Source organism: Platalea leucorodia, assembly GCF_965183815.1.
Source record: "Platalea leucorodia genome assembly, chromosome: 1".
In the NCBI taxonomy this organism is placed as follows: Eukaryota; Metazoa; Chordata; class Aves; order Pelecaniformes; family Threskiornithidae; genus Platalea; species Platalea leucorodia.
In genome coordinates, this window is record NC_138823.1 from 22,457,223 (window position 1) to 22,485,208 (window position 27,986).

The 27,986-nt window shown below is 37.3% G+C and overlaps 1 protein-coding gene across 29 annotated transcripts in view; it reads right to left on the minus strand.

Annotated features, from left to right (window-relative positions):
- Positions 1-27,986, minus strand: part of RIMS2 (regulating synaptic membrane exocytosis 2) — a gene marked incomplete at both ends in the record, with an annotated part of 502,005 nt that overhangs the window by 266,315 nt on the left and 207,704 nt on the right. For all 29 annotated transcript variants that reach the window (XM_082312737.1, XM_082312730.1, XM_082312752.1 and 26 more), the window contains one exon: positions 13,730-14,655. In XM_082312737.1, the coding sequence (XP_082168863.1) occupies positions 13,730-14,655 (926 nt within the window). The remainder of the gene's footprint in view (positions 1-13,729; positions 14,656-27,986) is intronic.

A 27,986-nucleotide genomic window follows, 5' to 3' on the forward strand; every position in this document is an offset into this window, starting at 1 on the left:
AGTCATCTGATCTACTGTGAAGTGAATACACGGAAGGTGTTAATGTTAATGCTAGCAAATCAGAACGGTAATGTTTTACACCCACTTTTCAGTCATTTTGTACAGATAAGAACAGAGTGGAGCAGCAGAAAATCAGGCTCAGAGAATGCTGAATGGGAATCACATCAAGATGCCTTCCTGTATATCTATTTTTACTGCATTTTTTCCTTTCTTGCAGAAAACTATTAGTGATAAAAGCAACAGCATTGAGCATATTATACATTTTTCTGGTACAAAGCTTGCCATAACCATATATCTTTGTGAACTTAACCTATAGCAGTAATATAAAGTATTGGCATTTTCCTGGATGCTTTTTCTCATCTTACAAAGGTGTCATAACAGATTCTTATTTGCTCAAGATTACTGCTTAGAGAAGTCCTCTTCTAGAGGCCAAGGCTGAAAAGCAGCTTATCTCACAGGGTTTCTGTACACCAGCAGTCAGGCTCTGTAGTAATGAGGACATAGGCACAGCAGCTCAGCACAGACTCATCACGTGAATATTCACCCAGGGTCTCAGCATTCTCTGCAGCTCCAGCGCTATCAGTACTTTAACTACTGCGCTCAAAACAAGTTCTCATCTGTCAAGATGAGCTGCAGTCACACTTCGGACTGCAGTGCAGCCCTATCTTTAGATAAGATATGTGGTTTCAATTTTAGGAAAACAGGAATTCCAGGAGGCTCTTACCTACTCTGTCACCTCTCAAGCTGTCAAATGCATCACCCTTTAAAATTTGCGTTTTTACCTATGATGTTGCCAGTGTTGCTTGAAAGTCGTATTATTAATTACTGCTTAGTGCAAATGTGGTCCATTAGATGGCTGAGTTATCTAACAGCTCATGTCACTGGACATGGTTTTCTCATTCCTGTTCTCCATGGTGCTTCCAGCAGTGTGATTGTGCTCTTTTGTGACAGTTCTGGTAACACTGCAAAATGCCACAGTAATTCTTCAGCTTACTAAGCTGAAAGAATAGTGTTCATTTGTTGCAACAGTTTATTTTTTTACCAGTGTAGTGACCTAAACTGGCTCACTAAAAGTCAGATAAATATTGGATTTGGTCCAGATCAGCTAGCACGAGAGAGGAGGAGGAATGGGGCTTTCATTCAAGATGGCAATGAGCTGCTGGCTCACCACAGCTCGCCTTACTGAACCACGCTTCAAGACAAAACCTTGTGCTCTCTGCTCACTGCTTAAAGTGAGACACTAACACTTGGTGTCTTTTAGCTTTTAACTTTAAATTGGTTCAGCCACTCTATTGGCCTTAGTTTCCACAATAATTTTATACTTTTATAATGAAATTCCTTGTTTTGAATGAATTTATCTTTTCTTGCAATACTGAATACACAAAACAAATAGCAGAAAACCTGCTGCAGTTAGCCTTAGTTATACTGAATTACATCTATGAAGATTTCAACTACTGACCAGCCTTGGCTTTTTTAAAGGATCAGAGTGATTGATATGAGGCAATGGATTACGCATGTCTGAAAAGAAGGAACTTTCAGACTCATAAATCTGTTTTCTACACTGAAGAGACAATAGTAGCCTTTTAAATTGTTCTTGGATGATTAGTCTGAAGTTCAAACCGAATTCTGGTGGCCTTCATCAGTCAAACCCTCTCAAGAACAAATTCAATTCCTTCAACTCATCAATATGCTAGCTTAAAAAATGTTTTTTGTTGTAATTTTCTTTTTTAAAGTGTACTAAAATTGCAGGATGAAAACAGAACAGGAAGATTTTCAAAGGAACGCAGCTTTTAGAAGCTCTCAGTATGAACAGATTTTCAGAACTAAGCTTAGAAAAAAATTTAAATCCAAACTATAATAGGCAGAAGAAATGTTAAAATTCTTAAAAATTATAAAATCCAATGAAAAATACTGCATGCAGTCACTTCTTAGATAAGGTATCATGTAGTATCTAGACATCCCGCATAGTACATCACAAGCCAAGCCTTTCCTTGTTATTATAGATGTATATAAAAATGGCCTATAAATATGTATAACAGTAAATAGTCATGGAGATTTGTGATTAAAACTTTTATTTGATTCTTATTTAGATTATGTAACTAATGTCCATATATTTCCATTTTCCAAGTAAACAGATTATATAACTATGGCCCTAAAAGATATTCATAATCTAAACGTTCAGAAAGGCTGAAAGTATAAACACTGGAACTATTTCTTAAAGAATGTTTCTACCATTGATCTGAGTACATTTCCATAAGAATTGCTATCTTCAATCTGGTCTAAACTTCAGTGTGTGAAGGTACGTATTCATTCAGTTCATCCGCCTTTATGCATCTCAAAGGAATATCAACATAGAGAATATAGAGAAAACTGCTGCATGACTACAGGCTATTAAGTTCACTTTTCTATTGAAACAGATGAGACATAAACCAGAACCTGCATTATTGCCACACACCCTTCTTTCACAATCTACATCTCCATGCTCATAAATGCTACTCAAACTTTCCTTTACAAGTTACTTAATCAACCAGGTGACATGGAGAAATTAGATATGTGTGACTTCCAACAGTACATGTGACAATTTAGCAAGTTATATATTAACTGAAAGAAATTGTTTTAAAATTCTTTTCAACTCTGAAAGCCTGTAAGTGCTACAGCATGATCAATCAAATAATTGCCTAAACTACATGGCTTCAAAAAAGAGGGAAGGAAAAAAAAAAACAATGTACAAGAAAAAGTAAAAATTCAGTGAAGGGAAAAAGCACTATTGAAAAATGTAAAGATTTTGATGGGTTACACAAAGCGGAAGCAGGCTGCTGCGTAAGTAATGGCAATCTTGCCACGAGGAACTCAGTCAAATTTTTATGTGATCTCTCTCCATTTTTCCCTCTCTCTTTTATCCTGTAATCCTTCTTTTAACATGTAACAATTCCCAACCATAATCATCTAGTAGCTAGGACCAAAAGACTGCAGACTTGCTTTTTCCTCAACACAGCTGGATGTTCTAAGGTGTAAATATTTTAACAGTAGAATATGATACATTTTATAGGAAATATTTTCAGAAATAAATTATAAATTATATTTTCCAAATGCTTTCACATTTCAAAGCCATGTAGAGAACTTTATGACTGAAAAAGTGATGATTTATAGCCAAGAAAAAACAATGCTGGGCTAATTATTCTTGTTTTCTCCGTGCAGTAGTCTTTAACCTTTCCATGACAAATAGGATTAGTTCAGTAGAAAAGGTGAAAATGTTAGCATGTATGTTAGCATAAAACTTCACTCTTGGGAGAGAGGTAGGTACTTTGTATTCCAAGGCAAAATAAATTTTTCAATGCAATTTTGCAACAGAAGCACTGAGCACCAATTTGATAGACTGCAATGACCCAATTCTCTTCAACCAGTTTTATTTAATATTTTCTCAATTATCAGAAGAGTCATTATCATTAAATCACATTTTTTCTATCTTGTCCTAAAATTAGGATTTTAATATCAGAACAGTGGACCATCACAGGAGAAACACATTAATGATCCTTTAAAATTAATGAAAGGCACGAAAAACTTCAAAACATATTTATAGGGTTTTAAACATATTTTCAAGAAAATATTACTGTTGGAAAAAGTTAGCTAGAATTTTCACAAATAGGGTGAAATTCGGTTCCTAAATCAATCAGATTCCTAGGCAGGTGGCCTGATTTTCAAAGGCACTCGTCATTTGGCAGGTTGATTTTCACTGGTGGGGTGGTGGGGAGATGCTGTGTTTCATCGTTTTGAAAAACTTGGCCACCTCCTCAGGGCTCTGGCTGAGAAGTGGGGACAGATTTCTGTAGGACTGTAGCTGTGACAGTTACTGCCCTAAGGTGCGTGGCTCACCCCTCATACTTGCACTATTGCCTTCATCACAGGACCAGCTCCAATATTATATAGCAGCCCCTGAACAGCTGTAGTTGAAATTACAACCAGACCCATTAAAGGACATAGAAATTGGTGCCACTTTACCTAGATTATTCATGCCAAATATTTCTGGTGCCTAGATTGTGAATTGCAATGGATGAGGCTTGGATGGGGAGAGAAATAGGAAAAGATGGAAAGGATATGCTTTCCTCTGGCAAACACATGCTTCCAGCTCTCACCTTTGACAGTATTCAGTTTAATCTCAAGCAGCTTCTGTGACTAATTCCAGGTCTTGGATGGCACTTTTGGGGAAGCTTGGGCTAACAGGGCTAAAGGACAGAGCATCCTAGGAACCCAGTTTTCAGGTGAATGACATATATACAGCCCATTCTACTTATTCCCCCTCCACTTCTGTTTCTGTACTTCTTCCCTTCTGATTATCCTATCCTTAATGAAATACACATAAAAATAACAGCAGAACAAGAAAGATGCTTACATTTTTAAAGAAAATTTTAAAAAAGTATGCCATACTAGTGATAGAATACTCCTAACTAAATAATTATTTTTTTAATTAATTAAGTAAAATTATTTGATAATGGCCCTTTTAGTTTCTGATAGGTAATTGGGAAAGTAGCAAAATTACCTGCAAAATCAGTTTAAATATGTCATAGGAAAGCAATAACATAATTTAAAATGACACTGAGTCTAATCCAGTCATTAAATCTGTGACAGATTGGTTTCAGTGTTTTGTTTTACGAGAAGAATAATGATTTCATCAAAATATGAAGAAAATTATAATTTGAAAAATACATGCTCTGTGCATTCTGGAGACATTACATATCTTTTTTTTTTTCTGACATTATTTGTATTTGCTGGGATTTCTCTGTGAAAAGACTACAAACATCACAGTATGTAGTTTAATATTCTGAAAACTTCAGAGAAAAATTCTATTATGGATTTTTATTCTATCATGGAATTGTAAAGAACTAAAAGTTTTTACACAGAATCCAGCAGGTCTTCATTTTGGCTTATCTCTGCCAAATCTGTATGAATTAATAGCACTTATTTCTGATGCAAGACTCAGATCACAAGTCCCAGGTTTCTAACTTAGTTAAACTGAAATTTTGATCAGACATAAGTGGATCAGGTTGGATAAGATAAGAACTACCTCTAGAGGAAGCCTTGCATTTCTTAGGATGAACCCCTTTCCAGGCATATTTGGACAGTAATTTCTTTCATTGCTACTTACAGTAAAAGGTTAATGAATATTTATTGAGTTTATTCAGCAAATATTCCAGCTGCCAAGATGTGAAAGGATAATGGGAAATTATTTTGAAACTATAACACAAGTTTCTTTTGTTTTCTCTTTAAATTTGAAAAAGATAAAAAAACTGCTCAGAGAAAGCAATAATGCTTTTTATGATACTTTTAAGATTGGTCACCCAGACAATTCAATGCCTTACAGTTTCAACTGAAAAAGAAACATCTTTACCTTCAGAATAGAAAATTTTGACAATTTCCAGGGCAAAATACATCTTGTAGTTAGTGTTAAAAATATAGAGTTAAACTGAAGACAAGTTCCAATGAGAAAAAATTTCCTCAAGTTAAAAATATTAAAAATCATGTTGTCCTATTAATAATCAACTTAATCTCCTCTGGAGCCATAAATAACTGCAACTAATGCACTAAAATACTTTAATAATAACTAATAGTTCTTCCATCGCATCATATCAGGAGAGAATTAATCTGGTGCCCACACAACACTTCTGCTATAGCTGTAGTTCCAGCAAAGTCCCAGAGTAAAAGGAAACATGATTAAAGAATTACAATTTTAATGGTTTGTGTACATTTGCATATAGAAGGTTCAGGTTGTAATTTAGTCAAGGTTTTAATCAATAAAATTGAGTATTAGATTTTTTTTTGTTGGAATAAAAGCACTATGAAATTATTCACGTTCATTTACTTATGAGAAAATATTCTGTCTTCTCTGACTATTAAATGAAAATATTTCTTCTTCAACAAATCTCTATCTATCCTCAGATTCTGATAAGGTATAATCAGTTATACACCATCTTTTCAGCATGCATTATAATATCTAAGAAGACATTTAAGATCATTTTATCAAGAAACTTCAAATGTTAATATTTACCATCTTTTTGCCTAATTAGTGTTACCCCACAAAAGTTTCCTGGCTTGATGCAGTGTGTACCTGCCTGAACGCTTCTGCCAGCAGAGTGAAAGGAGTGATACAAGGATGTAAATATGCAGCCAAGAATTGGAAAAAGGCAGGGCTCTTTCTGTGAGGGATTTTATTGGCTTATGCCAAGTTTAAGTGACTGCAAATTTAAAATATTACAGAGTAGATTCCTCTAAACGCTGTAGAAGATCACATCCCTTTATCTTCTAAGGAACATAGAAGTGTCTAAGTAGGAGAAGGTTTGGCAAAAATATAAAAAAGCATTCTTTACTGTTAGAAATCTCTGCAACTTCAAACATTCTAGTTCTTTTATCATCTATGCATCTATGAAAAATATTTTTGTAGGAATACTCTATCATTACCAGTACTAATATTTTAAAGTAGTAAGACACTTCTCATTCAATGTTGTAAGAAGTACTTTAAAAGCAGTGATTGTTTTATTGCTTAAACATATAAGGAGAAAAGTGTAATATTTCTAATCTCTCAATATTTCTTATCATTGCACTTAAAATAGAGGCAGTTCATAGGAGAAAGCTGAAAAAAATAAATGGAAAAATAGAATTCTGAATTTCCAGTCAAAGTCTTTATACATTAAAACCACATTTACCTTACATAAGATGTAGAGGTCTCTATGGAAAAAAAATATTTCTTTATGAATGCAAAAAACAATCTCTCACACTGCAATATTAAGATAAATAATAAGAAGGAATTTTGTGACTCCCTCAAATCTGGCTTTTAATAAAACACATCAAACATTTCACTAATTTAAATAATCAATTCTTCTCCTTATGACATTTTAAAATTTCATACTTTGAATTCTAAAATATCTCCATACTGAAACTGTGTGGAATTTCAAAGCCTCTTTTGTTCAAGTCAAGTGCTGCAGCTCAGTCCTGAAATTTTGCCTTCTAGTATAATTTGTTCCTGAGAAGTTAGATTTTCAGGAACTCTCTAACCTGAATGAAGCAAATTTTAGAAACAATGACCTCATTCTGATCTAATTTAGCTCAGTGTAACTTTGAAGCCAAAGTTGTTGAAGATATATGAAACTGGCACAAGTAGGATTGAAATCAGGTCCCATATCTGTTAGAATTTAAAAGTGAGAGCACTGTGACGGTATCCCACTTGCTTGGCATCTCTGCTCACATAAGACATGCACTGTTCTTGCAGTAGCACTCAGAAAGTGTGCTTTCTGCACCTCACACTATGAGCTACCATACATTTTTAACTTGTGACAAGTATATTGTTTCCAAATAGACTTTATTCTCTGTCAAAAACTAAGCTGTATCTCTACCAGATTGGTTTCAATATTGCAATAAAAAAGTAGGTCCTGCAAGCTGTTCCAGACATAAGGACCTTTTTAACTTCTATAATGAAAAAGTCCAGTTATTCATATGTTTGTAAATGGCCATAACACAGCCAAGGCAAGGTCATATATCCATGTTTTCAATGCACTTAGTGACAAGGAACAATGTATTAACCCCTTGTCCTGCATACACACATTTCTACTCACACAGCCTGAGCTCTGCAGCTTTCAGTCAATAACACAGGGACACTGAAGTATGTAAAATCACTGGAGCCTATCTGTCCACATGTTACACGTTAAAAGGACCTGGGGACGTTGATCGACAGCAGTGTGCCCAGGTGGCCAAGAAGGCCAATGGCATCCTGGCTTGTATCAAGAATAGTGTGGCCAGCAGGACCAGGGAGGTGATCGTGCCCCTGTGCTCAGCACTGGTGAGGCCGCATCTCGAGTACTGTGTTCAGTTTTGGGCCCCTCACTGCAACATAGACATCGAGGTGCTGGAGCTCATCCAAAGAAGAGCAACGAAGCTGGTGAAGGGTCTAGAGCCCAAGTCTTATGAGGAGCAGCTGAAGGAGCTGGGGATGTTTAGTCTGGCAAAAAGGAGGCTGAGGGGAGACCTGATTGCTCTCTACAGCTACCTGAAAAAGGTTGGCGCAAGGTGGGGGTCGGTCTCTTCTCCCAGGTAACAAGTGATAGGACAAGAGGAAACAGCATCAAGTTGTGCCAGGGGAGGTTTAGATTGGATATTAGGAAAAATTTCTTCATCAAAAGGGTTATCAAACATTGGAACAGGCTGCCCAAGGAAGCGGTTGAGTCCCCATCCCTGGAGGTATTTAAAAGACATGTAGATGTGGTGCTTAGGGTCATGGTTTATTGGTGGACTTGGCAGTGCTAGGTTAATGGTTAGACTTGATGATCTTAAGGGTTTTTCCAGCCCGAATGGTTCTATGATTCTACACATACAAGTTTCTTCGATAATAAAAATGGGCATCCATCTATCTATCATGTTTTAGAGAAGAACAGTGAAAGCAAACACTAAACTTAAGAACTGCACTTCTGACAAAACACAGACACATTTGCCTTTCCCACCACAGATTCCACCCACATCAGATGTCAGCCACCGTCTGTGCAAACAGATACCTCTCACAGGGTGCTCTGAAAGGTGGCTGGGAGCATGGTATGTGTGTATGCCTGAACTGTTTACCACCATTGGAAAATCTACTATGTCCTACTTTATACTTAGAGCAAATTAGAGCACTATTTAGAGCTATCACGCGCCTAGATTTCCTTGAATGAATTATTTTTTTCCATGCAGAGATTGTCTCTTGCTGGAACCCTTGAGTTTGAGAGATTTGTAAAGAATTGTAGGACATCCAGGACCCTCAAATGTTTGGGGAAGGAGCAGAAGGTACCACAGCTCCAGCGCAGGTCACTTCTCCATTGCCTCTCTTCTGAGTGTGGGTACAACAGCCCCAGGGACTACTGGCTTTCCTGAGCGTGGCTGTGGCAAGTCTCTTCAGACTGGCACTTTGGCGGACTGCAGGTGTGACAGTATTGCCACAAAGAATATATGGGCAGTGGTACTGCTTGATTTTCTAACTCTACGTGGAAAGCCTGTAGCCACACAGAACAAGCCTGTAGCACCCTGCTTCACATCTGCTTCATGCTGGCTGACAAATTACGGGGGCCCTTTCAAACCTGCCCTAAGGCAGGTACAATTGCACTGACAAACATCTAACTGAAATGCAAATAAAAAATACTTTAATATTCCCTCACAATAGAAGACACTTAAATTGGACGAGCAATGGAGACAGCTTGGCCTAACTTGCACACCACAAAAAACATAGCTTAATTTGGAGCTTTGTAGGTGACACGGTTCAATGTAGGTGACATGGTTCAATGTTCACTCTACTGCAATTAAGACCACAACTGTTCTTACTTCATAAACCATGTTTCTCAGAGCCTTGAAACTGAACCAAGTAAACTGAGATGGTTTTGAAAAAGAATTGGTGAATTGAACAATCCAGAACATTTTTTAAAAAGTCATTATGATCTCTGTGTTTACTGATTGTGGATCCATTTTACTGCCATTTATGTATTCACGAGAAGAGTAAAGAAAGGTCCCTTAAATAACTTGGAAAAAATCTTGGAAGCTTCAGAAAATTTTGAATAGCAGAATAAGTGAGAATTGTTCATCCTATGCACAGAAAAAGGCAGAGGCCATCTGGTAAATTAGTATTCAGTTATATCACTAAGGACAGTGTTAATGTGTATGAAGACCTGCACAAAATTCAATCTGCAAAATACGTCTAATTCTGGAACAACCTAAGTTTCAAGTAAACACATTTATAATCTCAGTTATGTCCATTTAGCACTGTTGTCATGCATTGTTTCCTGACCTGTTAAAGAATGAACTGGTCTGTCACACCATTGGCTCCTCACCATAGTCCTGCATTTCTCACCTCACCAAACCCCCTCTCAGCACTTCAGGTCAATGCTGCCAGGCCCACACTCCTTGCTCAGGGAGTCCCAGTCCCTCTTTGCCAAAGCTCCCAAGCCCAGCTCAGCCCTCCTCTCCTTCTCTCTGAACACCCTTTTCCCAGCCACTCACCGTCTCTCCCAAACTGCTGCTTCTGCTTCTCAGCCAATCTCAGAATCCTCTAACCTACCTCTCAGGAAGCTCCAGGTCTCACCTACCCAGTTATCTTTATCAGACCTGTTTCCTTCACTTTATCGGTTCTTCCCAAACTACAGGTCACAGGTTTAGCCGACTTGATCTACCAGCTTTGCTCTCCCCTCTTCTTCTTCAGCCTCAGTTTCCATCTCAATCCACTGGTTTCCAGCGACCCAGTGACATTTTGTTTTGCAGTTCCTAAACTTCCTCCCCTTGTCTGCTCATCCTCCTGAAGCCTCCTGATTCCCATTCCAACATGCCAGTCCCTCATTTATGACCCAATTTTCCTGGTCCAAATACAGTTGCATTACAAAAACTATACAGTATCTTAAGAATCTAGCTCTTCTCTTCTGCAGTTGAATCTCCATCTACAATGCTTCTTCACCATGCCTGTGTTTCACATTGCAGTCTGCTGGGTGCCTAGGCGTTGTCTGAGTGTTTATCAGCTTTCTCTGCTCACAGTTTCCCATAAAGAGGAAGCAGGAGCGTTCCAAGGCAATGGTTTCTCTGGCTATTACCAGAAACATGCAGAAAAATAATTTTGCCTTGTCTCCTCCCTGAAAACAATCAGATTGCATTTTTAAAAATCAAGGAAAAATTCACCTTAACACAGACAGCTACCGAAATGAGACCAGACCCAAATACTTAAAGTCACAGGAATTCAGTAATAATGGCTATGCTCTTCCCAGAGCTCTTAATCCAGCAGCTGGTTCATGTCTCTGTTGGACTTGTAAAATGAAATGGCTATCTTCATTTTGCATGCATATATATGTTGCAAACATATATATGTAGCAATCCTTTTCATTTTGGAGATAAGCTTTTCATTTTGGAGATAAGCTTAAAAAGGCAAACTTTCAGCCCTTTTAAGAGCATTTGACTATAATTTTTCCTACATTTTCAGATAATTCACAATTTTCAGACTAGTTTCTTAAAACCAATGTCAGGGTCCTGTAAAATCTCAGATGTAATTCAGTGAACAGCTGCTCCTGCGGCTCAGGCCCAGGCTGCTCCTCGCAGCTGAGCAGTTGTTAATATTTATTTGCAGAATCTGTGAAAAGATACGGGTACTCCATAGAGAAAGAGATGGAGAACAACTTATTCTCCTCTTTTGGAGAACTCATTATTACTCCATCCAAATTCTCACTCTAACATTGCCACCCTTCATCACTCCAAGGCCAAATGTTTTATATTTAGCATTTTATCTTTGGCCAAACAGACTTTGTATGTGGCTTAAAAGGACAGCTGAGAAATCCTCAGGTCTGGGGATTTTTTGAAGGGCAGAAAGCATGTAATTTGTGGGGGAGGAGAAACCCATTTTTATAGGAGGTGTTTAAAATAATTAATTGTACTTTATCAATTAAGGAAATAATGTATTACCATACAAGGAAGACTGATGAGGGTTTATGTGCTGGATTCCTTTTGTTATTATTCATAAATAAATCACTTGCTTATAGGGATTCTGAGTGCAGGCTGGTTTACATGGTAAGAGAGATTCATGAAAATAAAAAGAATGAGGTAGGACTTTGTGGGTCTATGTATAGCAGCCTGTGAAGGCTGGATCCCGGTGGTAAGACCCCCTCTTCCTCTTCATCCTAGCAGATCTCTTCTCTCCTCCCCCATGCCTAGCAGAAGCCAAATCTTCCCAAATCCACTCAAATAGATACTTTTCTGGAGCTTCCGCTCCAGGGGTTAAAGAGTGGGGGAGAAGTATGAATGGGCTGAGGATATTGTCCAATAACGTGACCAGGGCTGCTGAGACTGGCACCAGCTGGCTCTGGCTCCAAGTACAGGTGTTACTGCTGGGATGGCTGCCTGTTCCACGCATGGTCACTGCCGCCCAGCCCATGAGCAAGGGCAGAAACAGGACCCTCCAGCTCAGGCTGGAAGCAGGCACAGTCAGAAGCAGTCAGACCTCTTCCCCACTTCAAGCAGTTGCTCTCTTCCTTTATGAAAAACCAAGGCTGTTCTCCACACTGGTTCCAGCCACAGGCCACCACTGGGCTAGGCTGACACAGCTACACTATGTCATAAAAACTGCTTACAGTAATTCAGTCAAGATTAACAAAACATAAAACAGAACATTTTTTTCCTATAAAATTTTGCAAGCTTTTTTCATTCATTTATAAAATACATGCTCAATTTAGCTTCATTCACTACCTCAGAAATTATCACAGACATGACATTATCATTAACTATTGTTATCAATAATAATGCTTTCTTTGACAGCCGAAATAAAAAATTATTTAAGTGAAAGCTATAATTTATGTCAGATTATTATGATGACAGAGAATCTAACATTGTTTGTATAGCATGTTTTAAATGTATGTTTTGTATGTTATGTGTACAAAAAATATATTGTTTGTATATTATTCTCTATACTATGTTTCCTATGCCAAATTTCATTAAATAAACACTTTGTTACTACTTCCCATATATTGATTGGGGCTATTTTCCTCAAGGTTGCTACTAAGAACAAAATTGTGAACACCCTGAAGTTGATAGCAGTTTTCCTACTCATCAGGAAGTCTAAGGGGGCAAAGGTTTTCTCACAGTTGTTTCATGTAAGTACATGTAACTGTCTACTTTGACTTGGGTGAAATTTCCTTCTATTCTACACTGTCTTGCTCCTTATTTATCAGAGCATGGTTGCTTCTATTGACATATGAAAATTCAGAGTTATTTCACTAACTCTAGTTACTTGCTTCAGAACCAATTTGATAGCAATATTAATAACAATTATTAGCAAATTTTCTAATCCCAGTCCACAAGAGCAGACGACCATTCATGAGAATTAGTGAAGGTGCACTAGCATAAGAATAATAACTGAAAACAGGTTATAACTTTTGTACTGTAGACCAACAACATACATGGAGGTAAGCGAACTAATATTAATTTGATTCAGTTTAAACTGATGGTCCCCGATGCTTTCATATTTAAGTCATACATTACTTTTGGATAGGCTGGGAATCATTTCAATTAATCTTAGCTTTTCTTTCTGACAATGGAGTAAGTCCAACACCATGAATCCTAAAACACACTGAAACCGAAAAGCACCATAGCCCCAAAGCAAAAAGAAACCTCCATCGGTATAAACTGCATCAGTCATTTTAAATTTGTTTAAAAACTTGAATGGGTTAATTTTATACACACAGGGTTTTTTGCAGGTCAGATGCTCTTTAACCTGCAGCAGCCAGCATGAAACTGGCATAAGCTCTGTATCATGTGCTCTAGTTAATTCAACAGAAATGCAGTCATGTGCCCACACTTGATCCAGATCAAATATGCACTCATTGTGATCCAGGAGTAAGAAAATCTGGTATTAATGGACATGAAACCATGGCTTTATATGACAGCCCAGCTTTAGATAGTTTGCAGGTTTAATTAACAGGTTTTTCAATAGGCATGTTTTCTCCTTTAACATATCCAAATACTTCTAGTAGCTGTGATGTTCTTTTCCATGTAAATCATTAAATTTAGGTTTAAGTAAATGAAACACAAAATCAGAAAAAAAAAATCCCATCACAACAAACTTGAGTCACCTGTGAAGGGCTGTAGATATGTGGTTGCAATCAATTCTAATAGGTAAAATAAACATACAATGGAATGGAAACTAAACCACATCTATATATTGAAACAGTCAAAAAATCAGAAATCTTACCTTTTTCACTAACACTTTCACTTTCAATCTCTACATCATCACAACTCGTATACTCTGGAGTGGAGGCCAGTTCTTCTTCTGAGCTACTTAATGAAACCTGGCGCATTTTACCTCCCTTTTTTGTTTTATGGGGCTTTGGTGGTGGAGGTCGGACAGATTCAGACTGGTCTGAGCTGAGTGAATCATTCCGTAACATGGTCTCCATCTTTTCACGTTTTGTTTTCCGTACAGCAGAATTGGGATCCAAATGATGTTGTTTCCTTAATGAATCAGAGCGCCTCATGTCTGGTCTTTCCAGAGGAATTGGACTCCTCCTAGGTGTAGGAGGGCTATGATTTGTGGTCCTCTGACGATTGGGACTTGGTCCCTGAGCCTCTCGAGTTCTTTCCATAGAGTATGAACGTTGATTTTCCATGGCAGCCCTGCGCTCAGACACCGATCTTTGTCTTGACGGTCGTTCCATCCTCAGCATAGACATCCGAGAATCTTCTAACTCAGTATTTGCCAATGAGACATCACTGTGTCTCCGTTCGTGACGTGCTCGGGACACTTCAGCATGGATACGCATTTGTTCCTCATACGGTTGTGGCTTGACTGGATAACGAGCCAAATTAGGATCACTTCGGTATCGTGCCTGGTATTCCTCTTCCCTCCGCTGCCTTTCATATTCTTCCCTGTTTTGTGCATCTTCCTCTTCTACCGGATACTCCTTGGAACGTCTGCGGCTCCTTCTGTTGGAATCTCTATAATCACCCAGTTCAGGTTCTTCATATAACTGAGGCCCACGCTGCGACCTCCTGTCTGAATAATCTGATGGTGACCTGGGCATTGCACTGTCTGATGTAGCATACTGTGAATATTCGTCTCTCTCGTCCCTTTGATCGTATCTTCTGTTCTGTTCTCTTGATATTGATGGGCTTCTTTTCCTGAATAATCATGACAAGAAAGAAGAAAGAGAATTCTGTCAATATTTTTTGTAGCACAAATATATAGTTAATGTCAGTTAAATGATAGAATGATCAGCTAATGGAAAAAAACCCCATTCATTGCATTTCTTTGTGAATGTGCTCACACAATTTCTGTACTAAATTAAAGCATGTTATGCTACAAATCTGCTTATGGTGCACACTTTAAATCAAAAACAGCTTTAAAGGAAAAATGCTAATACAACATTATAAAATATAGAATACAAATACTTATGCTACTTTGTAGTCATAACTGCTTCACACGTAACAAAATTTTATAATCCTTTGTAATCATTTTACAGCGATCTAACTTCACCATATACTTCTATTTCATAGGGTTTTATAATCACCATAAAAATTAAGGCTAGATGGATCATTCAGTTAGTTTGATCTTTTAGCAGCCGTTACTGCTTAAAAACATACATTTCAGTTCCCACAAAGCTATAATGTGTGCCAAGGGCAGAAAACAGGTCAGACAACGATCCAATGGCAGTACTTGTCTAAATCAGATGAACTCAGAAGACCTGAACTCAGAAAACGAAACAGTTTTTTGTGTTGCATAAGAAAGGAAAGAGCTTCAAAGTCCTGCTTGTCTGACTTGACAGAAAAAATCCTTCCCATCCCTATAGGGATGGCAATAGTATTAGTCCAAGCATTTGAGCAAGACACATCACCCAGATACCAGAATGGAGTTCCTGTACCACATTAAGTATTGACTCTTTGTCATAGCTGATATCTAGCCATAGATAACTTCCGAAGCTTCAGAGGAAGGTGAAAAAAGAATTATCAACAGATATTCTTTCCTAACACTGACAAATGATTGACTGAAGCATGTGATTTTATTATATGCAATATTTTAATAGAGGATGTGTCTGGAATTTTTTTGGTGCATTGTTTGCTACTTGATTAGAAGGGATCAGTTAAACAGGGAGTAGTGATTCATAGGGAAAAAACAAACTGGAGCTTCAGATCCTGCCTTTATCAACCCTAACAGGGTAACAAGCATTTAAAATGCTACTTCCAGACATGTCCAGATTCGTAATTAGTTTTTCACCCAGGATGGATCTGATGGAGTTACCTGCAGGAAACCGGAGCAAAGATCCCAGATGTGGATAAAAGAAACTGAGAGGTGGGCCTTCCCTGCGGTAAGACAGATCAGCTGAAGCTTTAAGTAATGAAAATATGTATGGGAACCTATTTTTGTGTTATCAGCCCTTTCCTCTTATATTTAGTTCTATCTTTATAATTAAGATCCCTTTGAAAATGTTTTATACCTTCACAAATGGCCACTGATCCTGAAGGGCCACCTTGCAGGCAGCAACCAGGAGATCCTGCCTAGTGTCGGGAAGGACAGGAAAAAGAAGAGCTAAGACACAGCCCTGTTGTTGCCACAGTTGTCCTAGAAGGGATAAGGAAAGGAAAGGCTTCAACTTAGTGAAGGGGAGAAGGAAAAACAAGCTGTCCTTGGTGCCCAGGAAAGTAGAAAGGGCTTTGCCTAGCTAGTAGGAGAGAAAATGCTCTTCTCACAGCCAGAAAGGAAATGCAGTCTCTGCTCAGCAAGGGAAAACCACAACTGTCTGAGCAGAGCGTGCACAGGGGGGTGACTGGCAAATTGGCATCCTGTCTTAGGTACCATACAGGGTCATTAAACTGTGCTTGAAAGATTTGGACCCAGTCTTGCCTTGTAAATATTAAAGTACTTTAGCCTTACAATGGCATCTACAAATGAGGAAACTAATTCAATCTTGCAAAAATGCAGCTCTTCCTGTGAAGTATGACAAGTAATATAAGCATCATTTGGATGCCTATTTGCTTATGGTGAAGCTAAGATGTCCTATCTGTCTTATTAAAGTGTCATGTTAGTACCAGCACAAATCATAACCTCTGTAAGTTTAACAAAAACTCTATGGATTCTGCTACTGGGAACTCAAGTTGAATCATTCTAATGTGACATGAACAGAGTTTCATAAGTCTAAAACCAGAATGGCCAACAGGAACAATTAGGACAACAGAACTACCAGAACCCAGACAGTTTGCAAAGACATAGAAGTTTCCATTAAGACAACAGAGATTAGATGTGGAAACTTACGTTAAGGAAGATAAATGTTTTTCATTTAAATACTTCAGCTGATGAAAAATATGCCACATCCCAAAATAAGTTGTTCCAATAGCAAATTACCTACATCGCTGAAAATTTCTGCCATGCCTATAATAAAAATGTGCCTAATTTCCCCTCCCCAATTCTGTCCCCCATAAAGGCAATCTTTTATCTCTATGCAAATCCAATTGGAATAAATGGCACTCAACAGATATGGCATTCATCCATGTGGATCACATCGCAAGATTGAGACAAATATGTGTACACATGAGATGTACACATACTCTACTGTGAATATTCACACTGTGTATACTCAGTCTATATTACATATGGATCAAGTTGTATTCATAGCCACAGATTTTTGCATAGATTTGATCCTCCAAGACATAAAAACACTCTAGTGAGTATGGTTTATAGGATCAACTCAATCGTGAACTGTGTAACACACAAAACCATACAGAATCTTGTTTGACAAATCTCACATGTGCCTTGGAGCAGACTGAGTGTACATGTTCTTCAGGATCAAACATCTGTATACATGTATCTATAGTAATATAAACAACAGAATACTAAGAATTGTTTTAGCTACATATAAGAAATTTTACATATATACATATGTACACATACACACACACACGTATGTGTGTATATATATGACTCCATGTCACACTGTCCTCATATGGATGCAAAGAATAGGGGACAAATCTCTTCTGGAAACATTTCTGCTATGAAGTCATGGGGGGAGAATCTGAGGGGATAACAAAGATGGAATTTCTGTATCAGTAAAAACACTTATTGTAGACTTCTTGCTGAGGCAAATTTACTTCTATCAGGAAAACACATGATCTGAGGAACTGGCACAAGATTTACTAAAAAAACCACCCTTTTTCCTGGCATGAATTATGTTAATGAGAGGAGGTTGCACCAATTTAGCATTATATTTTTATACCTCTTACACAAACATTTTCTAACCTTGTCTGTTACATTTACCACAAGCAGTCATTGCCTTTTGTTGTTAAGACATGAATATAGGAACACCATCCATGGCTGACAGTAATGTAAAGATCATCCGGGTCCTCAATCTATTCCAACTTTTCATGAAGGAAAAAGCTTTACACAGGTGCCCTGCATGTGGCAACTACTAGGCCACATGCAAAAATAAGGACCTTCCTGAAAATGCAACCTTATTTTTTTTTTCAGAGAAAGCAGCCTGATAGATAAAAGTAACTAATTTAATTCCTGGCCTATGTCAATTGGCACTATCAAACTCCCTTTCTAATTAATTTCATGCCTGCTGAAGGGATCTAACTTCACTACCAGGATCAAATGCCAGAAGTTGTAATCCTATCCATCAGAAATAAATTAACCATACCTGTACACCCGATCGGCCAGAAACCTTGCTGGCAGGAGAGGGCTCATCCTGCCCAGCAGTCACCACACCACTTAGTATTCAAGCCCGTCATTCTCCTTACTGGTCATCACAACACAATTATCCCCCCTTTACCATTAATCACTTATTTTCATTTTAAAAAGACCTGCTACAAACACAGTTGTACAATGCATGCTATACATTTTAAACCAGTGTTATTAAATCATGGTAGTAGGAACAGTAGTCGTGAAAACTTATGGCCAGTCACTACTATTAAAAATCTGCTGTTATTTTTAGATCACAAGGTAATTCTCACTCACCTTCATGAGCCTTTGTCTAATCCATTTCTCACCAGTAACTACCTTAAAGGTACCTTAATAAAAGCCTTTCCTTCTGTACCTCCAGCTAGATGCACCATGGAAAATGACTACTCCTGCCTTTCCAGGACTTTCCTGGAACATTAAAAGTTAAGAGAACTTTAAATGTGTGTCAACAGCTGTGATACGCACCCTCCAGCTGCCAGCTCAACTAAGTCCTATATATCTCTTGTCAGAAGGATTACCACCTTTTCTGAAAAGGTTACCACACCACTGAAAAATCCTCCAGGCCATTGTGATTACTGCTTCTTTGAAACAATGATAAAATAAAATCTCTGTTATGGTTAGAAAATTCTAGAACCTGCACAAACCTCTTTGTCAGGCACATTCTATAAATATTATTTTTTTCAGATATAGAAACTGAAACTTATTTTCTACTGTTTATCACCATATATTTATTTTTATTGTAATTTATCAATACATGACATTTAGTCTTTTAACACACATCTCTTAACCTTACACTAATGGAAACCTTATTTGCAGTGCACTACAGATATCACTAGTACTACGAAAAAGCAAATAGCTTGACTGTAACCTGACCTCCTGCTCATAAAGTTAAATCATTCAATCCCCCCCCCACTACAGTAGGAAGTAAGTACTTAAAATATGGCATAGAAGAATAGAAGACAGTTATTCTGCTTTGGTGGCTCTGATTTCAGTAATGGAACTAGATAGCTTGAAAGTCTTTGACATTCATTTGTATTCTTCCTTGAAGAGAAAACACTCTTCTGCTTTGATTTAGATTTTTAAAAAAATAAGCCAAGCATACTGAGGAAAAGGAAATTTTAAAAGGTTTCATCACATTTCAGAAGCCACGGGTATTCAAAAACACTGTAATATGTAAAGTATTTATATCACAGTCAAAACTAGATCTCAGATCTTCCCGGCTACTATCTTGTTCTCAGACCAGTAGAAGACACGTTTGAACTGGAGAAAACTTTCAAGAAAATATCATTCTAAAGATATGTGCAAACATAGGGGTACCCGAATTAATCTACATTTACTTGGAAATTTTTAGGAATAAGAGGTTTGGGGTCAATTAAAAAATAGTAAGGACTTGGTGGGCCTGAGCCATCATCAGCTACTTGAAAACTGAATATTGGTCACCTACTTGTAAGACCTAATTATAATTTACTAGACAATAATATTTTGTTCTCTGCTTCCTATAAATTAGCAAGGAATAAAATTGACGGGAAAATTAAAACTGAAAATATTTCTTCTGCACATATTGTAATTTTGCTTAATTGTTTTCAAAATGTGGTCCTTTCAGTACATGAAAGAATAATTCAGAGTAGGTAAAAATTCACATTTCCCACTGGAACTCTGCCAAAAAAGCCATGCAAGAGACGGGGCTTCTTGTTGGAGACATCGTCAAATACACTGAGCACAGCTTTGTCTCTCCTTTACTATATGACTCCTGTCAGGAAAACAGCATTTGTTGGTTCCTGAGTGACCATATAGGAATAATTCTACCATTCTAAACTTGTATATTTCTATGATGTCTTGTATTCAACAGACAGTCAGGCACTTGTTTTAAAACAACAGGGACAGGAGCAGATAAAACATCACTGTGACACCTTGGAAAAAAGTTCCTAGGCTGCAAGAAGCTGAACTGAACACACTCCGGACCCTGCAACCAAAACTCCCATGAGTGCAATGAACCCAGAAAACTTGCCGTGTAAAATTAAGATCTGGCTGCCTTTCTCAGGGAGGGTCCTACTCTCTCACTGTTAGGTACTCTTCTGAGAGCATTTCCACAGACTTCCTTTGCCATACTGAAGAATCTGCAAAATGTTTACCTATTTCTGGAAGTGTTTTTAAGAGACTAGCTGGTATTGATTTAACTTCTTTTCTCATTCCCTGCTTATAACTTTTGCTTTTGCTGAGTCACATTGAAAATGAGAAATCATTTTGCACACTCTCCAAAGCAGCTATGGCTCCAGCTTATTGAAAAAAAAAAAAAGCTTTTTCTGACTTCTAAGCAGTTACAGTTTCTACCAAGATCTCTTTTTGCAGTTCTTTTATGTTGTCTAGTTTTATACTAGATTAACCTGATTTGTCTGTTCCCCTTTCCTTGGTTTCTCACTCCACCCTAAAAAGAAAGAACATAAGCAACCAATGCACGATTTGCTACCTAATTCATTTAAACAGCCTACTCTGATAAAAAGAAAGCTATTTATTACATTTCTTGACCAATATAGTTTTAAACAGGCTGCCCTGAAGTATATCTAACAGTCAGATACCTAAGCAATCACTAAGTAAAGTTCATCTGAGACATTATTTCATTTCTGATTTCAGTCACGCCTTACAAATTTTATTTTATAGCAACATTTTGAACCATTAAAATACCTTCCAGCTAAATATCTCCAAACAATAATGAACTAAGTTTACAATGATGATTATAAAATTTACTGAAGCATGAGAATGATCCTGCAGATGTTGATCTCTATTAGATTTTATCTGAAAATATAAATTCACTGACTGCAGGCTGGTATCAATGAAATGAAAGGAAATCTGTCGTAACAAAACATTAACATAATTAAATTCACCACTGATGATAACAACTTTGCTTTGAACTTGACATGATTGTACAGACATATAAAACAATACAATTACTTCAGAATCACATATTTTCTATACAAGCAATTCAGCAAAAATTCAGCATTGCAGCTTTCAAGGGCTAATTACAATTTGTGTGGGGAAAAGAGTTATAACATGGAAAAACCAAGGAACTGCTAAACAAAACTAGTGATTTTAAGTATCCCTTGTTAATCTACAAATATTTAGGTAATAAGTTCATTTCATGGTTTTTTATTACATCAAGAACATCACAGACAGGAAAATGGGACTACAAGTAGAAATGGCTTTGTCCTCCTTTATTTTGACTGAGTTTTCAGTAGCCTTTATATCATATAATTTGATTTTAGAGAACTGTAGAGAGAGAAATAAAATAACTAAATTTTAATCTTATTGTTCATTCAGCTACACTGATGAATTCTCACCTTTTACAAATAAGTTAAACATCCTGAGATTTTTCTTTATTTGTACTTTTGAACATTTTCAAAATGAATGTTTTGTGAATTATTTTCACTTAATATATAAACAAGAAATATCTCACCTACATTTTCAGTAAAATCTCTTCTTAAAAAAGCTCATCATAAAAACAATGCTAAATGGATTAAAATGCTTTTGAGAATAATTGGTGAGAATGTGCATTCTCGTTATCTGTCTCAGTACTGACACCATAGAAATCATTTGCAGAAGGGTGGAATCAATTAACAGCTGCCATACAGCAGGACTGAAATGAGTTTAAAACCCAGGGTGTTAAAAGAATAGTAGGTCACAGAAACCTTAAAACATAAGAATGAGTTAATACAATACTGAACTGTTACTAAAAAAAGACTGCAAATAATATAAAATACAAGAAAATTCCAAAATTACACACATACTATTTTTATGAAAAGAAATACACCTTTTCAAGAAATACTTTTGTCACAGAAAATATAATACAATTTAAAATACTAATTTAAAGAAATGTACAAGACTCTTATAGATACTATTCTCATATATCTGAAGCACAATAAAAAGTTTCTCAGTACTTCCGTTGAGCTTTTTTTCTAAAAGTAAAAAAAAATCTTCCTAATTATCCGCAAAAAGAGCAAAAAATGCTGGGTATTACACATTGTTTTCACATAACACATTCAGCATCTTTCTTCCCTGCTTTACCTTTTGATCAGCCACTGCACATCTGGGAAGTAGGAAGCCTTGGGTTCATGAGAATACATCAATTTCTGTTCTGGCTAGGTCTTTCATTTAATCCTTTAGGTTCAGTGAAATCATATGAACAGTCTCTTAATTTTGAGACACAATTTTTTAGATATATTTTACAATCCTTTCCCTTCCCCCAAAATGCAATTACAAAATATAAGGCATCTAGTAAAAAAAAAAAGTCTAATATATGAAACAACAGCAACTCAAGTCAGAGAGCTGACCCAATGGGAAGCTATTGAGAGCATGAGAGGAGTGTTGCAGTTTAATGCTGTTACCATGTGCTGTATATAGCTGGAGGTCAAGTAAGAATTTACCCTGTAAGGAGGATTATGGTACTTAGCTGATTAGTGCCTTGCTACAGTACTATTGCCTACAAATGTACATGCTGGTCAAGGCATTTAATTTAAACTATTTTTAAAATTGTGCAGTTCCAGTATTTCATGTTTTGTGTTACTCGGTCCAGCATCTTCTTTGTGTTCTAGGTCTCAAATGAAATCATGTAATATCTATTATTTTTAGTTTGTAACAAGTCAAATTTTGACATAATTTTCAACTGTTAGGCTAAAATAGCTGTAGCACCTACTTCAGTCTGATGTGCTGAACATACTGCAGAACCGAAAAGACTTTTTTTTACATACCATTTTAAAAAACCCAGTGGAAATAAATGGACTAATTATTTCTAGCAACAGTCATCAGAACTCACTTTCAAAATATGGTGAGAATGTGAAAAGAATAGAAAGCAAATGTGTAGACAGTCTCATTTGCATTAAATAATTATAAACATATTTTTCCACAATTTCACAAGCAAGGTATCTTCTATCTATGCAAACTAGTTTATGAATAAATTGTTTAATATAAAGCACCATACGCCAGCTAAATTTGACTGTAATAAATTTAAGCCATGATAAAGTGGCATGACAGCAGCAACCTAGATTTTCTCCACCTCAATAACAGTGAGTTCATGCTCCTAGAAAAGGCATTCTGACACCAAAGTTTTTTCCTCAGCCATCACAGACTGTATCATAATACACTTCATCTATACATCATTGCATCTAATTTTGAGTCTAATCTTTTTAAAGTGTTTCAGTTTCTTACCACAGGGATCATTCAGCAGGTGCTTTTCCCAGCAGTTGAAAGTATCCTGGTTTTTCAAAGGAAACCTTTAAGTCTGATGAAGAGGAAAATTTTCTTTCAAAGAAACACTTCATTATTACTAGGGTATTATCACCATTAAATAAAAAAAGAAAGATAGCTACTTCAATAATGATCAAACAGTAAGAAAATATCAGCAACATGGATAGTCATATGAGAATTGCTTTGCCTAATAACATCTCTGCAGGCTGTTTTGGATTGTTGAACTCCTAAAACTGTAACTTTACTAATGAATGTGAGTCAGTGTACCTTTTCTTTTTTTCTCTCTTTATTGTATCCGCAATTACAATATATATGTGATATCATACAATGAACTTCAGTTTTAAAATATCTCTGTGGTTCATATTTCAGTCCAGAAGAGATTAAATAGGTCATACTGAGCTGTTTTGATGCCTCCACAAAAGAACAAGCAGAAAAAAACCACTGTGAAAATGTCCAGTTTCTTCAGTAATTTGAGGTAAAGGCCCATTATTAAACCCAGTGAATCAAATCAGTGGTGGCTCATCAACGAATGGTGGGCTGTGTGCAGCAGCTTCTCCAAGAGAAAGCTGGCAGTCTAAACATGCTCATCCTAGGGAACATCAGCTGGACCACTATGAAATGAGACAGGTGCATTCAATAACTCTTGGAAATTACCATCGTACCTAAAATTTTAAATTTCCAATTCAACTGTCATTCTCAACATGTTGGTGAGACGGGATTAAATGTGTGTATTTTTAAAGCAGCACCTAACTCTATCCAACATAGGAGCAGACCACAAGTTTACAGAAAAATAATTTGCATTTCTGTAAAAAGCTATAGCACCTGTATTATATAGTGGTAGGACATGACTTTACAATGTTTTTCAAGGTAAAAGAACTTGCTCCACAGGCGTTTAAGTACTGGGCTCTCAATCCACACTCCTTATGTGAGCCCAAATGTGCACCCCAATGTGCAGGATTGAATGGTTACGGCTTCCTAGACAGACCTCCTTCAGTTTAGACCCCAGGGCTCAGACAGGAGGAAGGGAGATGTCCACCATGTCTGCGCTCCCTCGGTTTTCAGAGACGCTATGTGAAAAACTTACCACCACACTACTGTGTAGTAACAACATCATGTGTGTAACAACAACCTGGTTTCTTGAAATATCAGCAGGGAGCAGGGTCATCCGCAGATATCCAGTTCAGATCCCTGAACTAGGTATTTCTACCAGAACTACTTTGGTTTTCTGCAGTGCTGACACCAGCTCTGGATGTTCCCCCCTTAGTTTCTGGTTGTCTCAGAGCTGTCTGCACCAGAGCAAGTCTTCCATAAAAGAGGCTCAACATGCAGCTTTCCAAAGAAGAAAATTTATTCCTGGATCTTCGTAAAAATCCATATGGGAGATCACTAGCTGCTCTAGGAAGTGTGTGGAAATGAACACTTGGAAGTGAAAAGGATAACCCTGGCACCCTAGCAGCGTTTGTATGGAAAGGTGGCATCCAGTCAAGATGACAACAGTATAAAACATACAGAGGAAAATACCGACCTCTCCTAGGAGGAAGAAAACCACTGTTGAATAGTCCTTACAGAACTACTAGAAACACAATAGCCATGAAGAAAATTTACTGAAATATATAACTATGTCTCTTCCAAGAAAGTTCTGTGCGTATCAAAGGCACTTTAAAATGAAACAACTAAAATAAATCTAGTCTTGTAATGTAAATAAGCCGTTAGATGTATTCTGCATTCCACTGCAATGAAGATAGACTTAATTACTCTACTCTTACTTAAAAAAGAAAATAAGATGCCAGCTTTTTATATTCCACAGGAGAAATGAATGCTCATTTTGTAACTCCGTGTGTATATAAACATCCCAACTAATCAATGCTTTACAGTTCCTGTCGCCAACATAACCTGCATTACACAAGAAACCAGTTTTCAGTGGGATTCTCCAAAGTCAAGATACAAATGATGAAATTCTAACTAAAGTTCAGGGCTACATATTAGAAGATTTCGGACCTAACACTGGTCACTTCTTCCATCAACAACAGCATTTCTAGAAAAGGTATGAGAACTAACCAAGTTAGGCCAACCAAGACCAACTAGACTCAATTGGCAAATAGCTGAGAAACACTGAGAGGGAGTTGTTCAACTCGTACAGGTTCTCAGCACCTTCAATAACAAAAGTTTAGTTTAAAAATTATAGAGTACTCTCAATAACTCAGTTTTAAGTAGAATGTGAGCAATCAGCTAAGAGAACACAGTAAAGGAACAGGAAAAAAGTGATTAAGGAAAGTGATGGTTTAAAACATTTTGTGAAGAAACTCATGAAAGCTTTTAGAGATTAGTGATGACTTCATCACTCTCAGTACTGTTATTGTCAGATTGATGGGATCTGTAGTATTTTTTACACTAACCTTTACTTTCGTTGTTGAGCTAAGCAACACGAAAGGTTAAATGGATGCTCACTGAAGCAATTTTCAAGCATGAGAGCAACTGGATGTTAGGCCGGGGAGCCATGCTAACTTTGCAAGAGACTATAAAAGACATTCAGGATGCTTAAGTTGACAGAGCAGAAAGTGAAGATCAAGTTTCTGTAATTTTACAGGAGAAAAACAATCAAAACAGATAGTTGGACAGATTAAACTTTTACAATTGCCAAAGAATATTTCATGGTATATAGCAATTTTGAAATGCATACCCAGGTGAACTAACACAAAACAGTTACAAGATTAATAGATTCATACATAATAATGAGAGAAGGATAACCAAAATCACATAGTTTGATGTCCTTCCTCCACAGGATGTTTTTTCCTAGAAATTAGATTAATGCCAGATATAACTGAAACTTTGCTGAAAAGGAAAAAAAAATCAAATTAATTTCCTTATATTTGGCCTTACTGTGGCACCAAGTTCATTTATCCCAATCATTAGGGTGATATTTGCCAAAGCAAGGGACTAGATTATTTGGGTTTCTATGGATGATATGCTATTAATTGCACAACCTAAAGACCGTTTACCTTTCCACTATCTATCTGGCCATCTTCCTATAGCTGTAAGTCATAGAATCATAGAAACATAGAACGGTTTGGGTTGGAAGGGACCTTAAGGTCATCTAGTTCCAACCCCCCTGCCACAGGCAGGGATACCTTCCACTAGACCAGGTTGCTCAAAGCCCCCTCCAACCTGGCCTTGAACACTTCCAGGGAGGGGGCACCCACAACTTCTCTCGGCAACCGGGTCCAGTGTCTCACCACCCTCACAGTAAAGAATTTCTTCCTAATACCTAATCTAAATCTACCCTCTTTCGGTTTAAAACCATTACACTTCGTCCTATCACTGCACTCCCTGATAAGAGTTCCCCCCCTTCTTTCCTGTAGGCCCCCTTTAAGTACTGGAAGGCCGCAATAACGTCTCCCCAGAGCCTTCACTTCTCCAGGCTAAACAACCCTAACTCTTTCAGCCTGTCCTCACAGGGGAGGTGCTCCATCCCACTGATCATCTTTCTGGCCCTCCTCTGGACCTGCTTGAGCAGGTCCATGTCTGTCTTATGCTGGGGCCCCCAGAGCTGGACACAGTACTCCAGGTGGGGTGTCACCAGAGTGGAGTAGAGGGGCAGAATCACCTCCCCTGACCTGCTGGCCACGCTTCTTTTGATGCAGCCCAGGATACAGTTTTCTGGGCTTTCTGGGCTGTGAGTGCACATTGGTGGCTCACATTCAGTTTTTCATCCACCAATACCCCCAAGGCCTTCTCCTGTAGCAAGGCAAGGAGAACCAATGGTAGTCAGTTGGAATTTTGAGTTTGATTCATAAATCCATAGAAAATTATTGCCAGAGATATAAACACTTAAAATACAGAAAAAAACCTTGAGAGAATTACCATCAGCAATACATCACAGAAAAAATAGGTTTCTAAAAGCTAGTTTTGTGAAAAGTGGACAGAAAGTTATTACTGTGCTAGAGGTTATAGACATTTCTTCTTCAGCCCCTTTTTGCTCTTATAGTCTATTTTAGAAATACCTTCAGTAACATATTAGAGACTATCTCTGAAAGGAGAATTCAGGTGTAGTTACTGATCAATAGCGTAAAGGCTAAAACCTGATATTAATGATATGGAAGCATTTTCTAGCTAGCATTTGGGTATATGAAGAAAAATTCCAGTTTAGCAAAAACATGAAAAGAAAAGGTATTAGATCCGTTTAACGGAAAGTAGAAACTTTACCTATGACTTCAAAAGGATATTGCATGTTATAAAAATACAATAGTAAAGCACATATTTCTTTTGGAAAACAGAGGAATTTTATGATTTGTTTTCTCTTTCTCAGTCATTTAAACTAACAGCAAAGCATTTTATCTATGCTCTATGCTGCATTACTGCTTTATCTTGCTGATTGCTGATTCTGCACTAGGACTGCTCTTGTGCCTTGTGACAGCTCTGTTCCACCAGTTTAACCACATACAACAAAGTTAGACTGCACCAGCATTAACAGCAGCAGGATAGTTCCTCTGAGTGCAACATCCTTAGAGACTTTGAGAGACAAATATCAGCCTAGATTCACCTA